The sequence below is a fragment of the Hypanus sabinus genome, chromosome 11 (genome assembly GCF_030144855.1).
Source record: "Hypanus sabinus isolate sHypSab1 chromosome 11, sHypSab1.hap1, whole genome shotgun sequence".
Classification (NCBI taxonomy): Eukaryota; Metazoa; Chordata; class Chondrichthyes; order Myliobatiformes; family Dasyatidae; genus Hypanus; species Hypanus sabinus.
This window is the reverse complement of record NC_082716.1, coordinates 83,714,957-83,729,731: the sequence shown is the minus strand read 5'-3', so window position 1 is coordinate 83,729,731 and position 14,775 is coordinate 83,714,957. Positions and strand designations below refer to the sequence as shown.

The 14,775-nt window shown below is 40.3% G+C and overlaps 1 protein-coding gene across 1 annotated transcript in view; it reads left to right on the top strand.

Moving 5' to 3' along the window:
* The first annotated feature begins 1,595 nt into the window (after window positions 1–1,595).
* The window catches only part of LOC132401622 (BMP/retinoic acid-inducible neural-specific protein 3-like), a 219,767-nt gene continuing 206,587 nt past the window's right edge, over window positions 1,596–14,775 (top strand). The window contains exon 1 of the mRNA XM_059983643.1: window positions 1,596–1,828. Within this exon, the coding sequence (XP_059839626.1) occupies window positions 1,596–1,828 (233 nt within the window). The remainder of the gene's footprint in view (window positions 1,829–14,775) is intronic.

The following is a 14,775-nucleotide window of genomic DNA, read 5'->3' as shown; positions in this document are numbered from 1 at the left end:
CTGACTTCCCTGGACACGTCTTACAGAGGGCTGCTTTACAATGAGTTTTCCTTTCTCGCACGGGCAGCTGCCGTGGGCATTTCTGACCCTATTCAGGGCACCGTTCGGCACGGAAAGCGGAACAAATTGGGTCACCCGCATTGGAGACACAGCGCCGGCCAGGTCGGTGCATCGTTTACAAGGTATTCCCTGATCTAATAGAACCGCATGGCGGGATTTGGGACTTTAACGGCGGGGTCGGTAACTTCTCGTTTTGCCCCCGCACCCCAGTCCTTCCCCAATTCCACTCGACTTTGAAACCGACCGCTCTTCGCCAGCCACCTCCCGATTAGTCTGGTTGAAGCGGCACCCTGGTGACCGGCAATAGGAATGGGTGACAACAGTTTTGGTTGGGAGAGGACAAGCAGAGGCTTGACACTATGAAGGATCTTAGCTCTCGGCTACCACCCGGAGGGGCGACATGGTTAACTCTTTGACGGCTGCAGTGGTCCCTGTGCAGCCTCCTTCGATCATGGGTCTGGAATCGGAGAGGAAAGGGCATGAATTCCACAAACAAAGTAAAACACAACCGCCTTCTCTCCACTTCAGGAGACTCCTGTAGTTGGGAACAGAACCTTGCTTTCCTGAAATTGTGCCAGATTGCATGTCAGTTATAGCAATATGCTGGATACAGTAAGCACGTTTATTAACACCGTGAAAAGACGCGCTTCCTCTTATTCTCGACTGCGTACGCCTTGGGTTTATCGCTGCAGCATCGGTTGTATGTAAACAGTGCTTCCTCTTGCTTATGTGCGCACCTGTGCACATTATCAGCGATTGTGGGGGTGTCTGTGTATGGGATTCTGCCTTGGTGCTTCGTGTCAGCTTTCTACCGTTGTTAGCGAATAGATTCGTCCGCCTGGGATGGATGGAATCGTAGGAGTGCGTGGGCGGGGGCGGTCCGGTCCATCAGTGCTTCCAAGCGCCTGTAACGCCGGTCTACCTGTAGATACAACCATTTCTGCTTTGCGCGCCTGATTGCCCATGTTTGGCCGTGTATTTTTCGTTTATATTGTGCGCCGAGGTTTTATTCACACTACGTCTTGGGTTTACATTCGCGCAGGATGGTAACTGCTCACAGATACTATGAACGTAACTTCTTTACCTATATATTTGAGGGTGTGTATATAGTGATTTGTATCTGCTCTTGAGCGCGTGTGTCGGTTCATATAGGCTTTCTCTGTGTTGAGGTGACCCTTTTTGTGTTGTGCATGCATACTCTCGCTGCTTGTGCGTGCCTGCCGGTGCTTTCGGCAGTGTATGTTCGTATATGTGTGAGAGGGTCTTGTACACGGGATAGTTTATTCCCTTAATTCCGTGGGTGAACCTATGCACAACGCCAGCTGTTCTGGAGTTTATGGTTTATCATGCCAATGAGCCTTCCGCTCACGCCCCCCTCCCAATATTTCCCCAACGATTAATGCGTTTAGAAGGGGCGTTGGCGTCTGTTCCCCCCCCCCCACCTCGGTGATGTTCCTGTTTTTAATTTCTGTTTTAATGGAACAGGTCTTGAAGGAGTGCGAGGAGAATGAAGAGGAGGAGTCCCAGATGGAAGGATGAACTGGCGGCTTGTTGATCTCGTCTCTTTGCTGTTCCTATGGGACCGGCTGGCTCTTACTCTCCATTGTTGGGCTCTCTTGGTGCTTTCCTCTCATCACCAACACCAACATGTCACCAGCCCCCTCGACTGGCTCCTCTCGGATAAGGGTCCCTTCCACCGGGCCCGGGATTATTCCAACTTCCTGGATAGATACCGGCAGGGATTTACTACCAGATACAAGATCTACAGGTAAGAGACAACATGAGCTGCCCCGGAAAGTGATTGAACAATGTGGAACCGCTTTCTTTTATATCTCCTTTCACAAAATGTGTTCATTTATTTAAAATCAGCGTAACATGTCCGGGTATTTTACGTAACTATTGTTGGTTTACTTTAATATTAAATGGTGCATGTTACTTTAACCGTCGGGCATGTGTTCCTTTAAGAGCCTGTGTGTCCGTGGGTGCTGGCGTTACCAGATTTCAGCGCTGTGTACTCACATCTCCCCCTGATGAAGAGATCGGGTTTTGCAGCAGATGATGGTCTCTCTCTGTCTCTCTGAAAAACACACACACACCCCTCAATTCCACCTTCCACACTACAACGCCGCAAGCTAGAGAATCTTCCTTGTATAGGGTTTGTTGTCACTGAAATTGGAACGCTGCAGTTAGCCCAGCTGGAGCGAACTAGTGCTTAAATAGCAGCTGAGAAGCATCATTTAGAATTGCAAAACGAAAATGCCCTCAGTCAGCAACATACTTCACTTAATCAACATCAGCAACATTCTTTCTGCGAGAATGTCTTTTACACGGATAGTTCTGAGTGAACTGATTGTCTCCCGTTGCAGAAAGCAGTCATGGGCGTGATGGAGATCACCCGAAAATCCGTAGATATATTTGAGTTACGAATCTGAACACAGTACCTTATCAGTTTTAAGCTAAGTTTCACTCTGCCATTTTACTGAGTTACAGGCCGGTCCGTAAGTGCCACATATCCGCTATGGATTCCAGAATACTTCCCAGGTTACTCATTATCTTAAAACTTCAGCCATCTCAATCAAATTATAATTGGCCATATTCCTCGTGTCCACCAAATTCTACCCACGACACATCCAATCCCGTTTGTTAGAGAAAGTTACCTTTTACTCCCAAATATCGGAGTATTATGCAGACTAACCACTGTTCAGCTACATTGCACACAGTGGATTTATAATGACGCGCACTCATTCTATTTAATTCAGTCCCTAACTGATGTAAGTACCATGCCTTGCAACTAAATATCCTTAACAAATCATACCGCAAAATATCAAATATAAAGTTTAGCAACAAATACTGACTTCATTATTTATCATTTCAGTACTTGAAATACGATTACTACCAATTAATATGTGTATTCACATATTCCTCATGGTAGGACTCATTGGAAACCAGATCATGTGCATAATAACAACTTCAACACCAAATATCTTCCTTTCAAAGTTGGAACTGCATTTAATTTGTCTTCTCCCATTCCGGCCAGAATGTTAAGTGTTGGAATTCTAAATGTGATTCCTTAGTTAACTGTGGGTTAAAAAATAATCTTCGTAACTGCCTATTGTTTGCAAGTTTTCAGTGATAAGAAGCTCTTATAAAATAAGCGTTTTTCTCTTTTCAATAAAAAAATTAGTAAAACATCACCCTTAATTTAAGGGTGGCATTTGCAAGACTTTAAGCAGCACTAAGTATGGCAGGAGTATGAGTAATTTTCTCACTAGAAGGAAGAACAATTTGCAGATATGACAATAACATTGACAATTTTGCATCATAGTGGTGAGACAAATCTTGCAATTTTCATCCACATATTCAATCCAAGCCATGCTAATTAGATTCAAATCTGAGCTTAATTAATGTCAGGTGTTCATTAGCTTTTCATCATACATAACTTAACTGAATGGCTCATAAGGTATGAATTTACATAAATTACTTTTAGAGGCCTAATTATCATTTTTTAAATTTATTTATTCATTAAGTTTGTTTATTCATTGTAAAATATTTTTACACTATTTTACTTAAGAAGTCATGATGCTACTGCTTGCTGTTTTTTTTAAGCTTTGATAATGCAACCTCTTTCCAAGGGCAGAACTTAGGGACTTGTAATGTGCTCTGATTCCAAAATTATATCTGAACAACTCAGCAACAACAGCCTCTATTCATAAAGTGCCCGTTAATGCAAAAAAAAAATGGTTTTGAGTTAGGAGAAGCAAAAAGGTTGTGAATATAACACCAGAAAGTGGGGCTTGACAACGAACACTTGTCAATGTTGAAATGAGGGTTATGCATGGGTGAATAGCTAATTTATATGTAGGTCTTGTAAACTCATCTAAACCCATCAACCATATTTGAGCTCATTGCTCCCTCCATCATCCACAGGTATCTATTATGCCATGTAAATTATTTTAATCCCTTGGCCAATTTGTGGTGGGATCTTATCAATTTAAATTTGATGTAGAGTTTATTTTATGAGCACTATGTTCAGGGGGAATGCTGGGCTGAAGAGAATATTTTATAACAACTTAGCCATATGGAAATATGGAATGCAAAAGTATTCAGAATCAGTTTAGTATCACTGGTATGGGTTGTGAAATTTGTTGTCTTCGTGGCAGCAGTACAATGCAATACTTAATAATAAAAAAACTGAATTACAGTAAGAGTGCATATTTTAAATAGTTCATATAAATAAGTAGTGCAAAAGTAGAAATCAAAAAGTAGTGAGGTAGTGTCCATGGGTTCAATGTTCTTTCAGAAATAGGATTCAAGTGTATTCTTTCTGAAAGGCATCTGTAGTTTGATCTATTGTACACTCTCTTTACATATTCTTCTTAAACTTGCCAGGAGAAAAAGTATACTATCTCTTTGCTTATTCATAATTCTAAACTTTATCAGCCTGATATTTTATTGTGTTACTCAATTCTAAGTGACTGAATCCTAGAGATGCTGTACATTTGAAGCATCTGAAAGGTATTGCAGCTGTTGTGTTCCTGAGCACTGTGTCAATACATTTTCTCTTAACCTTGAAATATGTTCTTTAAACATCCATCTATCTAACAACTTTTTTTAATGTATTAAACTAGGCACAAGTGACTGCTTTGGCTGGAGGTGTGTAAATACTATTTATTTATTTCCATGTGAGTCCAAAGAACGCTGTGGATCTCTGATTGCATTTCTGTTTACAGTACTGTGCAAAGTCTTGGGCACATAGAAAACAAATCTGTAAACATGCTTTCAAAATTAATGAAACAAAAAGTTTCTAAATATCAAAAAATAGTATAAAGAGCAGTAAATTGTAAAAATACTAAATCAAATCAATATTTGGTGTCAGAACCCTTTGTGTTTAAAACTGCATCAGTTCTCTTAGCTAAACTGTCATGCAGTTTTATAAGAAGATCGGCTGGTAGGTTGTTCCAAACATCTTGAAAAACTTATCACAATTCTTCTGCAGACTTGGGCTGTCTCTCTTGCTTTGGTCTCTCCAGGTAATCCCAGACAGCCTCAGTGATGTTGAGATCAGGGCTCTGTGAAGGGCATACCATTTCAAACCATATAAAAATCTGTAAGATTTTGCATTGTAGTTAAACTTCTGTGAAGGACTTTAGTAAGTTCAACTGCAGTATATTAAAGTATTGTTTGAATGCACATAGTTGTTGTACCTTACTCATGCATTCCAGCGAATATGTCTAATTTAAGATTTAACACTTGAGCAAACAATTAGTTACATCGGATGCTTTGTCAATGGAAACATTCAAAACAACCAGTGCCGTTTTCAAGAATATGTCAAAGATTTCTCTTAACTCTATTAATTACAGAAACTTTAAGACCATGGTACATTCTTGCAGCTGCTGTTTATAGCTTACTCATGTTTTTGTCACTTCCTCATCATTAAGACACCATTTATATTTTGCAGATTCTAAATATATCTAATTTGTTTTCAGCCTTTGAATAATTCTCAAAATGGTTAATGCTGGGGTTATCTTTCTTCCTGTTTTTGATCCCTTGATGAAAAATCCATGCCCTTTTTCAAGATGAGACATCCCTGATGCTACATTTGTGACCAATGAGCAAAGAAGTGGGTTAATATGCTGTTCTCTGATCCCAAGAACCTAAATTCTTCTTTTAAAGGAGCAAGGGAGCTAGATAGAGGAACTGAACTGTAAAAAACACAACCCATATGATATTGTCATTAGCCTTACATATTTCAAATAGTTCTATAGGTTTGATGTGAAAGGAGATTTTGAAACTACACTTCATTCAAATGGCCTCTGCAAACAAAGCAATGGCTGAGATGAGAAGGTGAAATATTTACCAGATGAAATTCATATTTCTATGGTTCAGAGAGATGCTTGAATTTAGAGTGTTAGATGCTAAGAAGGGATGTCATTCTGCTTTAATGCAAGTTCATGTCAAAACTATGAATATTTTAATTTCATAATGCTGTCCCATCTTTGATCGATTGAGTGAACTCCATGGCATCTCACTACAACTAAATACTTCTTCCCATCTACATTCATGTGCCTCCTATGTGAATATTTTTGATACTTGGATTACTTTATGTTTAATCATATCAGTATTTGCTATTATATAGGTTGTCCCACAGTTTAATTGGATCATTGGTAGTTATCAATCTTATTTACACTATCGCTGTTCAGAGTTATTGGTATTCTATATCTCTTCTGTTTGATTTGTACGCTAAACCATATAGCAAGTGAATGAGAGGCACCATTTCCAGTATGGATAAATTAAGTGCCTAGGCAAAAGCTGCTATTCTTATATCATCTGTTTTAAATTGTAAAAGCAATAGCTCTTTCATTTATCATTAATTACATCAGATTTATTTTAAAACATTGCATCCTAGTCATCATCAAATGGCTTTATAACACTCAAATGTCTCTTTGCAAATGGAATTGTAATCTCAGAGATCTCTTAGCAAACAAATGGAACATCTCTGATTGCTTATAAAATTGTCCTGTCGACTCTTAACATTTTAAATGAGAATTGATGGTTTTCATTTGGTAAACATTTCCCACTATCAGTATTGGACTAACTGGTCTATATATTTTCCTGATTCCCATCTACTCTCCTTTGTGTTTTTGAATACAGTAGTCTACCTCCTTTATGTAGATTCCCGAGATAAAAATCTTTGCTTTTTTTTTCAATTTCTACCCAAGTTCCATTATCACTTGCTATAGAAACCATATCCCTTGATTTCCTTTATAATTGATACATTAGTAATATCTTGGTGTGTTGCACATTTCCATTCCCATTTGATTAAACAAATCGGTTATGACCGCCATTAGTGAAGAATTTACTTATCACACTCTCATTATTCTTGGTTTTGCATGATTTTGAACAACTCAATCTATAAACCCTTCATTCGATTGCGTGTTTACAGATACAATGATTAGAACTTCCTTGCTGCCATCTGCTGTGTCACCTGCTGTTATCTCAATACTTTTTTGTCTGTTATTCCTTATTTCCTAAACAAATTGGTGTTGTGGGTGGACTTTCAAGTTCACTCACTATGATTTTCATTGCTTTTTAAACCATGTTCGTTCTTTTTCTACCTTGCTCCAAGCTTCCTTTAAAATGTATTTGGTTTTATTTTGAACTGCCGTTCTTATTAATCCTCCTGATCATCTCTAAATTCCAAAATTGATGCCTCTGAACTTCTGCACCTGCATTACTTAAAAAAAAAATAAATTACACCAGTAAAATGATCACATGAAATCATCCATCTGAGCGGCTCAGGAAATGCTATTTATATTAATTTGCTCTTCTGTATTTGCATCTCGGCCTGAAAGTCTAACTGATTTTGAATCCAGCTGAAGTCCTTCATTCAACAGCTTCACGACTGATGTATCAGGCAATGCATTGTTCAGCAACATCGTACTTAAACATGGATGGCATCAGAACTTTCCCCACTCTAACTGGATGAGATACGAAGAGAGATTTCTGGATGACTTGTCTTTTAATTTATGCTTAATAAATATTAATGCTATTTAGTTTTTCATACATTCCCAGTGTGATTCGTTCTTCATTTATATCTGGAATACAACTGGTGCTGATTCAGTATACCCATTCAATGCCCGAGAACTATTTGTTCTTTCCTCTTCATGCTTACATATTCTTCCTAGTATCTTGCATTTGTACAGAGCCCTGCTGAGACCACCCCTGGAGTATTGTGTACAGTTTTGGTCTCCAGGGTTAAGGAAGGACATCCTGGCTGTAAAGTGCAGCGTAGATTCACGAGGTTAATTCCTGGGATGTCTGGACTGTCTTACGCAGAGAGGTTAGAGAGACTGGGCTTGTACATGCTGGAATTAAGGAAATTGAGAGGGGATCTGATTGAAACATATAAGATTATTAAGGGATTGGACAAGATAGAGGCAGGAAATATGTTCCAGATGCTGGGAGAGTCCAGTACCAGAGGGCATGGTTTGAGAATAAAGGGTAGGTCATTTAGGACAGAGTTGAGGAAAAACTTCTTCTCCCAGAGAGTTGTGGGGGTCTGGAATGCACTGCCTCGGCAGGTAATGGAGGCCAATTCTCTGGATGCTTTCAAGAAGGAGCTAGATAGGTATCTTATGGATAGGGGAATCAAGGGATATGGGGACAAGGCAGGAACCGGGTATTGATAGTAGTTGATCAGCCATGATCTCAAAATGGCGGTGCAGGCTTGAAGAGCCAAATGGTCTACTTCTGCACCTATTGTCTATTGTCTATTATCTTTGCTTCACTTTATCCCACCCCTTACCTTCCCCCTCGCCTTCTTGTTTTGCTTTTTTTTCTCAATGAAACAACTTGGGACGTTGTGTGGTGGGTGTTAACAAATTGAGGTGTCTTTTTAATATATTCCTTCCCCTACCCCCAAAAGAAAACAGAAGACACAAATTACAGCGTAGTCCTAATCTTTCTAGCAAATATTCTATTGCTCTGGTTCATTTAATTATATTTCTCCTATCTGGGCATGAACTGCAAAGTAGAGATTAAATCACATATTGTAGAATAAATCATTCTGAGGAGTGGAATGTGAGGTTTATTGCTGCAATGCAGTTTGTTTTATATTTTTTTATTACTCTGAGGATTACAAAATCGCATTTAATAATTCTAAATAAAATCCCTACAATTTAATAACTTTAGGATCTTTCCTTAGTTCTCTCATTTTGATGACTATGATATGTTGTTTAATAAGATATGAGGAAGAATTTTTGGTCTTAAGCTCTGTGCATAACTTTAAGAGTTTAGTAGCTTTGTATAGTAGCCAGAGGTTTAATGCCCTCCATTAAAAGAGGGCAATAATTTTTGTTCAAATCTTTGAGATGATAACTTTTGTATTGGTTTGGGACTACTTCCATTCAGGGTCTTTGTCAGTCCTGCACAATATATGACTCAGTGAGGTCTCTAGTAATGTAATGAGCAGGATTTTATAGAATGCTTTATGGGGGACATTTCATGAGATCACTGAGATTTCTAATTTGCTAAGGAGATAGTATACTTCTACTAAGCTGTGAAACGAGCTATGTAACATCTCAACATGTATCGTTTATGCAGCAATTTTTGCACTACATATGTAAGTGCTGGGAGGTTGGATTGCAGCCAATTTTGATGCATTGTGTTTAAAACCCTTTGGCCCAACTGGGCATCACACCATTAAAAAAATACACAACATGCATAATTAGCCAGAAGCCAGTTTAGAACCAAAATACTGGGTTATACCCAGAAGATAGGACTTGATTGATTCTTCATGCAAACAACTGACTTTTATGCATCTTCTGCTGCTTTACCACCCAGCAAACAGAGGAGGATATCATTTGTTCAGGGAATAATCTGTGTAGCAGCTAGGTGGCAGGAGAACAAGCTGGCTGTCATGGAGATGAGAGATATTTCAGGGCAGAGAGAGAAAAAGACAGCTTTCCACATTCGCTTAAAGGAACATGCATATTCTGATTGATGAAATACATTCTATGCTCCAAAGGGCCATTATGAGAAGAGCCTTATAGTGGCTGCACTTAGCCCATCCAGCAGTGATATCCCCATCTAATAAAAGGACATTTAATGATCTCACAACATCTGCATACCACTGATTGTACTAACAGAGGGAAGATCCTTACAGGAAAGTACATTTCATGCAGAGTCTGAGTTCCTTAAGTGAACTGAAATTCAGCAGTAAATACTGAGGTATTATATCAAGCTATAGAAGTATCTGGAGCTCTATTTATTCCTGTGTTATACTTTCTACAGTTAGATCTGGGAAATTTTCTTTGTATCATTTGGGCTTTCATATATGTTTTAGTGGACTGTGTTGCTGTTAATGATTGTGGAAAGAGATGATCCTGAAAATGGTCACATTACAGACAGCACCGCTGTGCCCTGCTATACCAGTCACTGCCCAGTGGGAGTGACAAAGTAGTCTGATGCTTCTGACAACTTCTGCAGTGCTCCCTCATGTAAGATCTGGGTTTGTTGATATCATATCAAGCAGAGTAGTTTGAGTAGGCTTTTGTGCTGGGATCAAGGGCACTTAGCTTGATGAGGTCTTCCAACATGTGCCATCCACTGGATATAGATTGCTTCTCTGTCCTTGAGAAATTCACCTGTATTCTTAGCTTGGAACGCACTGGAACCTTGGGTGTTTATAGAAGGTTGAAGAACTTGAGTGTGACATAGTTATCCCTGAATGCATTCTTTCCACCCTGCCTCTGTTTCTGTTTTGTTTGAATTCTTGGTTGGCACTGGAAAGTTTAGTTTGTAGATTCCATATGAAATCACCTCTCCAGCAGGGATTCCTGTATACCACAAGAAGCTAGTACCTGCTCCTGCACTGGTAGGGGAGTTTGCCGAATCTCTGCAGCACATTTTATTTCTCACTACATGCTTCCTGCCCCTGCTGCTCTCCAGGCTCTGCCTCCTGCCCCTCAAGTTCTGAGACTCCTTCCTCTGCCTCCAACAATATCTGCAAATTTGCACAGTGTGGTAATAAAAAGAGCATGCTGGGTACCCCTGGACTGATACAACCAAGAAAATCTGTTGATGGGCAGACCAGCTATGCTTTTCACGACATAACCATACATAGATTTATGGAGAGATCTCATACTGACACATTTCCTTCGGCTAACCAAGTCCTTAGCGACCATCAAACACCTTTTTACACTAATCTTATTTTAATCCATCTTTTTAGCCCCCCCCCCACACATGCTCATCACCCGCCCCCATCCCTTTTAAACCCTCTAGGGGCAATTTACAGTATTCTATTAACCCACCAACCATCACAGATTTGTCTGGTTGGCAATGTTTCATAGCCTTTTGGTGCTCAGGGATACCAACCTCTATATGCAGGACACTGACTTGGATGACTGTCTGGTCAGCTTGATCCAAGATAAGGACTTTGACAGGGTATCACACATGTATATGATGGATGTCCTCTTCAAAATGGGCCTTTGGGGAGGGAATCAGAAATTATATCCAGCTGTTCTGTGCAGATATCCATAGTACAAAATCAATGGGCAGGAGACAGATATCTTCCCCATTAAGGATTGGAGTCCAGAAGCTTTGCCCTCTCTTGTTTGTGCATTGCATAAAACTCTTTGCTGGATCCATCAGAAAGGACAAGAGAATATCAGGTAGTGGATGCACCCTGGTTAAGACCACCTTGTACATTAATGATATTACTGTCTTCTGCTCAGATCCGTCGTCAATTCGCAGATTGATCATCATCTGCAACCAATCTGACTAGGCATCTGGGGCCAAAATAGGAGTGAGGCCATGATCTTCAGCATCTGGTCCAATTGATTCATTGTCCCTTTCACTGCCATGTCTGATAACTTCTAGGTGCTGGGGATATGGTTCTGAGAGGCTGTGTTATAAAACAAATATTAGCTGGAGAAGATTGTGAAGATAAAAAGATAGAGCTGTGGAAATGGAAGTAACTTGGTCATCAGGTGCAATATGCTCTTAGGGCTGTTGTACTTAGCACAGGTGTGGTCTGCTCCCTACTCTTCCACCTTAGTAGTCATTCAGGTCATCCTCCATTTCATTAACATGTCCAAGATAGAGTGAGTCCCAAAGATCATGTTGTACAAGTTCCCAGAGTATAGGGCAAAATTGTGCCCAATGTTGCCCTCATTGTAATGATCATCTTTGTGTGTGGCTGTGCATTGACCCAAAGTATACTGGCATAATATGTCACTCTGTACAGAGGTTCTACCTGCCCCTGGTCTTGCAGAAGACAGGTCTGGCTCTGTTACTGTGCAATGTCCCAATCAACTGACTATTGCTCCATTACCTGCCCTTTGTAGAAGGGTTCTTCCATTTAAGCACCATTGAGCTCAAGTTCATCAGGCAAAGGTCAATGCAGAATGTACCTCAGACACTGTGGGACAAGGACTCTTCAGAATCTGTGGATGGTTCTCTGAGCAAACTGTCCAAATCATCTGGCAGAATGCCTCGTTGCAAGAACTCACCAACATGCACCAAGATCTCACTTGACTGGTGTAAGAGGGCCTCACATTCAGATCCTTCCTGGTCAAATGACAAACCACCCCTAGTATACATTGCCCTTGTGGCAGCCGAGGTGGGAACGAGAGAGTCTTCACCTCTTTGCAAATTGTAGGTTTGCTAAGAGGGTGTGGAGAATAATGCAAGGGCCCATGAACCAATTCATCCACAGCAATTTCATTCCAGAGGACTTTCTGACCTATGTGCTGTTCCTGGTGGTGGGAAGTGGAATGTGGGCTCACACTGAGACTAACAGCAAGTACTGCTGGAAGGTCATCAACTTTGTGAAAGATACACTTTGGTCTGCCCAAAACTTCTTCATCTTCCACAGGAGTGAGATGTCCTTAAAATAATTCTGCCGACTGGAACACTCAGAACTGCAGGAGTACATGCTGATGGATGCACTGAAACTTTGTGCAACTAATGCAAAAGGTTTACTGGAGACGGAACACAGTCTAGTTCCTGCCATTACAGGACATGGAAGGGCTGAGTCAGGTGACAAAGCCCCACAAACAATTAAATGTGCAACAACCCAGGGGGCCACATAATTGTAATAGTGCAATGTTATTATAAAATAAGTTAATGCTACTGAATGTAAAGACCATGAATGTAAAAGTTTTGTATCTATTTATTTTGTATTTTTTATATTTATTATGAATGAACCTTACTCTTGCAATATAATTAATGCTTAATTTTGTGGTAGGGTGACCCACAGCAAGCAATCTTTACCATTTAACCAACAGAGTATAAAGCTGTAAGATGGCCAGAATTAAGAAGTGGGTACTTCAACCCTTGAAGTGGGGATTTAACTTTCATTCTATGACTCTGGTAAAGAACATTTACTGCCAAAACTTGAATAGCTTGAACAAAACAGTGTTGGACTGGAAATGAGCTTCCAAAAAGCATGAATGAACTATTTGCTTATAAGCTGATGGTCACTTTTCAGAATGGACTGGAAGGTAAAATTTCAGTTTGCAAATTTTAATTTTGGAATTTGCCCTGCATGAAAATTGGATTATTGTACCCATCAGCTTAATGAGGGCATTTCCCTTCACTCCATGTAACTGATAAGGGATAGGAACTGCAAAGATTTACAAGGAAAGCTTTAATTATCTGTACTTGCTTCATAAACAAAAATGTAATTTATCTTCAAACACTAAAATGACGATAATGTTAATGACTATTGATGTGGCTGAAGTGTTTTTAAATTAAAATTTGTTTTGTTTTGCAAGTTGTTCAAGTAGTAGAAAGTAAATTCCAGAACCTAGATGAGGATGGCAGCCAGGTTCAATTAGTATTGATAAGACCATAAGAGGTCTTATAAGACCAAGAGTCAGTCAATTCAAGACTCAAGCAACACACACACAAAATGCTGGAGGAACTCAGCAGGACAGGCAGCATTTATAGAAAAAAGTACAATCCACATTTTGGGTCAAGACCCTTTGTCAGGACTACAGAAAAAAAAGATGAGGAGTTGATTTAAAAGGTGTGGGAGGAGAGAGAGAAACACAAGGTAATAGGTGAAACTGGGAAGGGGAGGGGTGAAGTAAAGAGCTGGGAAGTTGATTGGTGAAAGAGATACAGGGCTGGAGAAGGGAGAGTCCAATAGGAGAGGCCTTAGCAGGAAGAAAAGGTGGGAGGAGCACCAGAGGGAGATGATTGTCAAGCAAGGAGTTAGTGTGAGAGAGGGAAAAGGAGATGGGGAATGGTGATGTGGTGGGGAGGGGGGGGGTGGTGCAGGAGAGCCATTAGCAGAAGTTCGAGAAATCGAAGCTCATGCCAGGTTGGAGGCTACTCTGACAGAATATAAGGTGTTGTTCCTCCAATCTGTGACCTCATTGCGACAGTAGAGGTGGCCATGGATTGACTTATCAGAATGGGAATGTGAAGTGGAATTAAAATGGGTGGCCACTGGGAGATCCCACTTCTTCTGGTGTACAGAGCATAGGTGCTCAGCGAAATGATCTCCTGATCTAAGCTTCTGAAGACACTTCTGCCATTCATTAGGATCATGGCTGATCCAACATTCCTTCACCCTATCTTCCTGCCGATTCCTTGCTTCCCCAACTCATTAGAGATCTATCCAAATCCGCCTTAACTACTTCCAAGGGCTCAGCCATCATAGCTCTCTCTGACTGAGGAGAAATTCTTAATCCTGGTTTTATATTGAAGTTGAAGTTGTTGTCAATAAAAAATAGCTTAATGTAGATATGTTTACTGTCCACATGTTTACGAGATGCCTAGGCCCAGGAAGATGAGATAATAGACTTGTTTTCAACAGTAGGTGGCTTCACAGGTGGCAGGCACACTGATAAACCAGGCTTGTTCCAACAGTATGGTTTCCACAAAATGATGTCAGGGAATTGAGCCAAGTTGTTCCAAGATATCATGTTCTGGACCCAACATGGGGCTGGAAGGCTCCTTTAGATACATCTCCAGTTTGGTGAGCCCTTCTCAGCTATACTTGTATACTTTTTGTGTCTCCATCACAATATCAACCCTCCTGCAATAGGTATTCCCATACATCCTGACCCTCTAAGTTTGATTACCCTGTCTCACTGATTCATTCCTAATTGCCCCTGAACCAACACCCAAATGGACCCGTGAAGCCCTTGGCCAAGTCTTCAGTCTGATTACTGGTTTGATTCACTCTGACAGAGGCCCTGATCT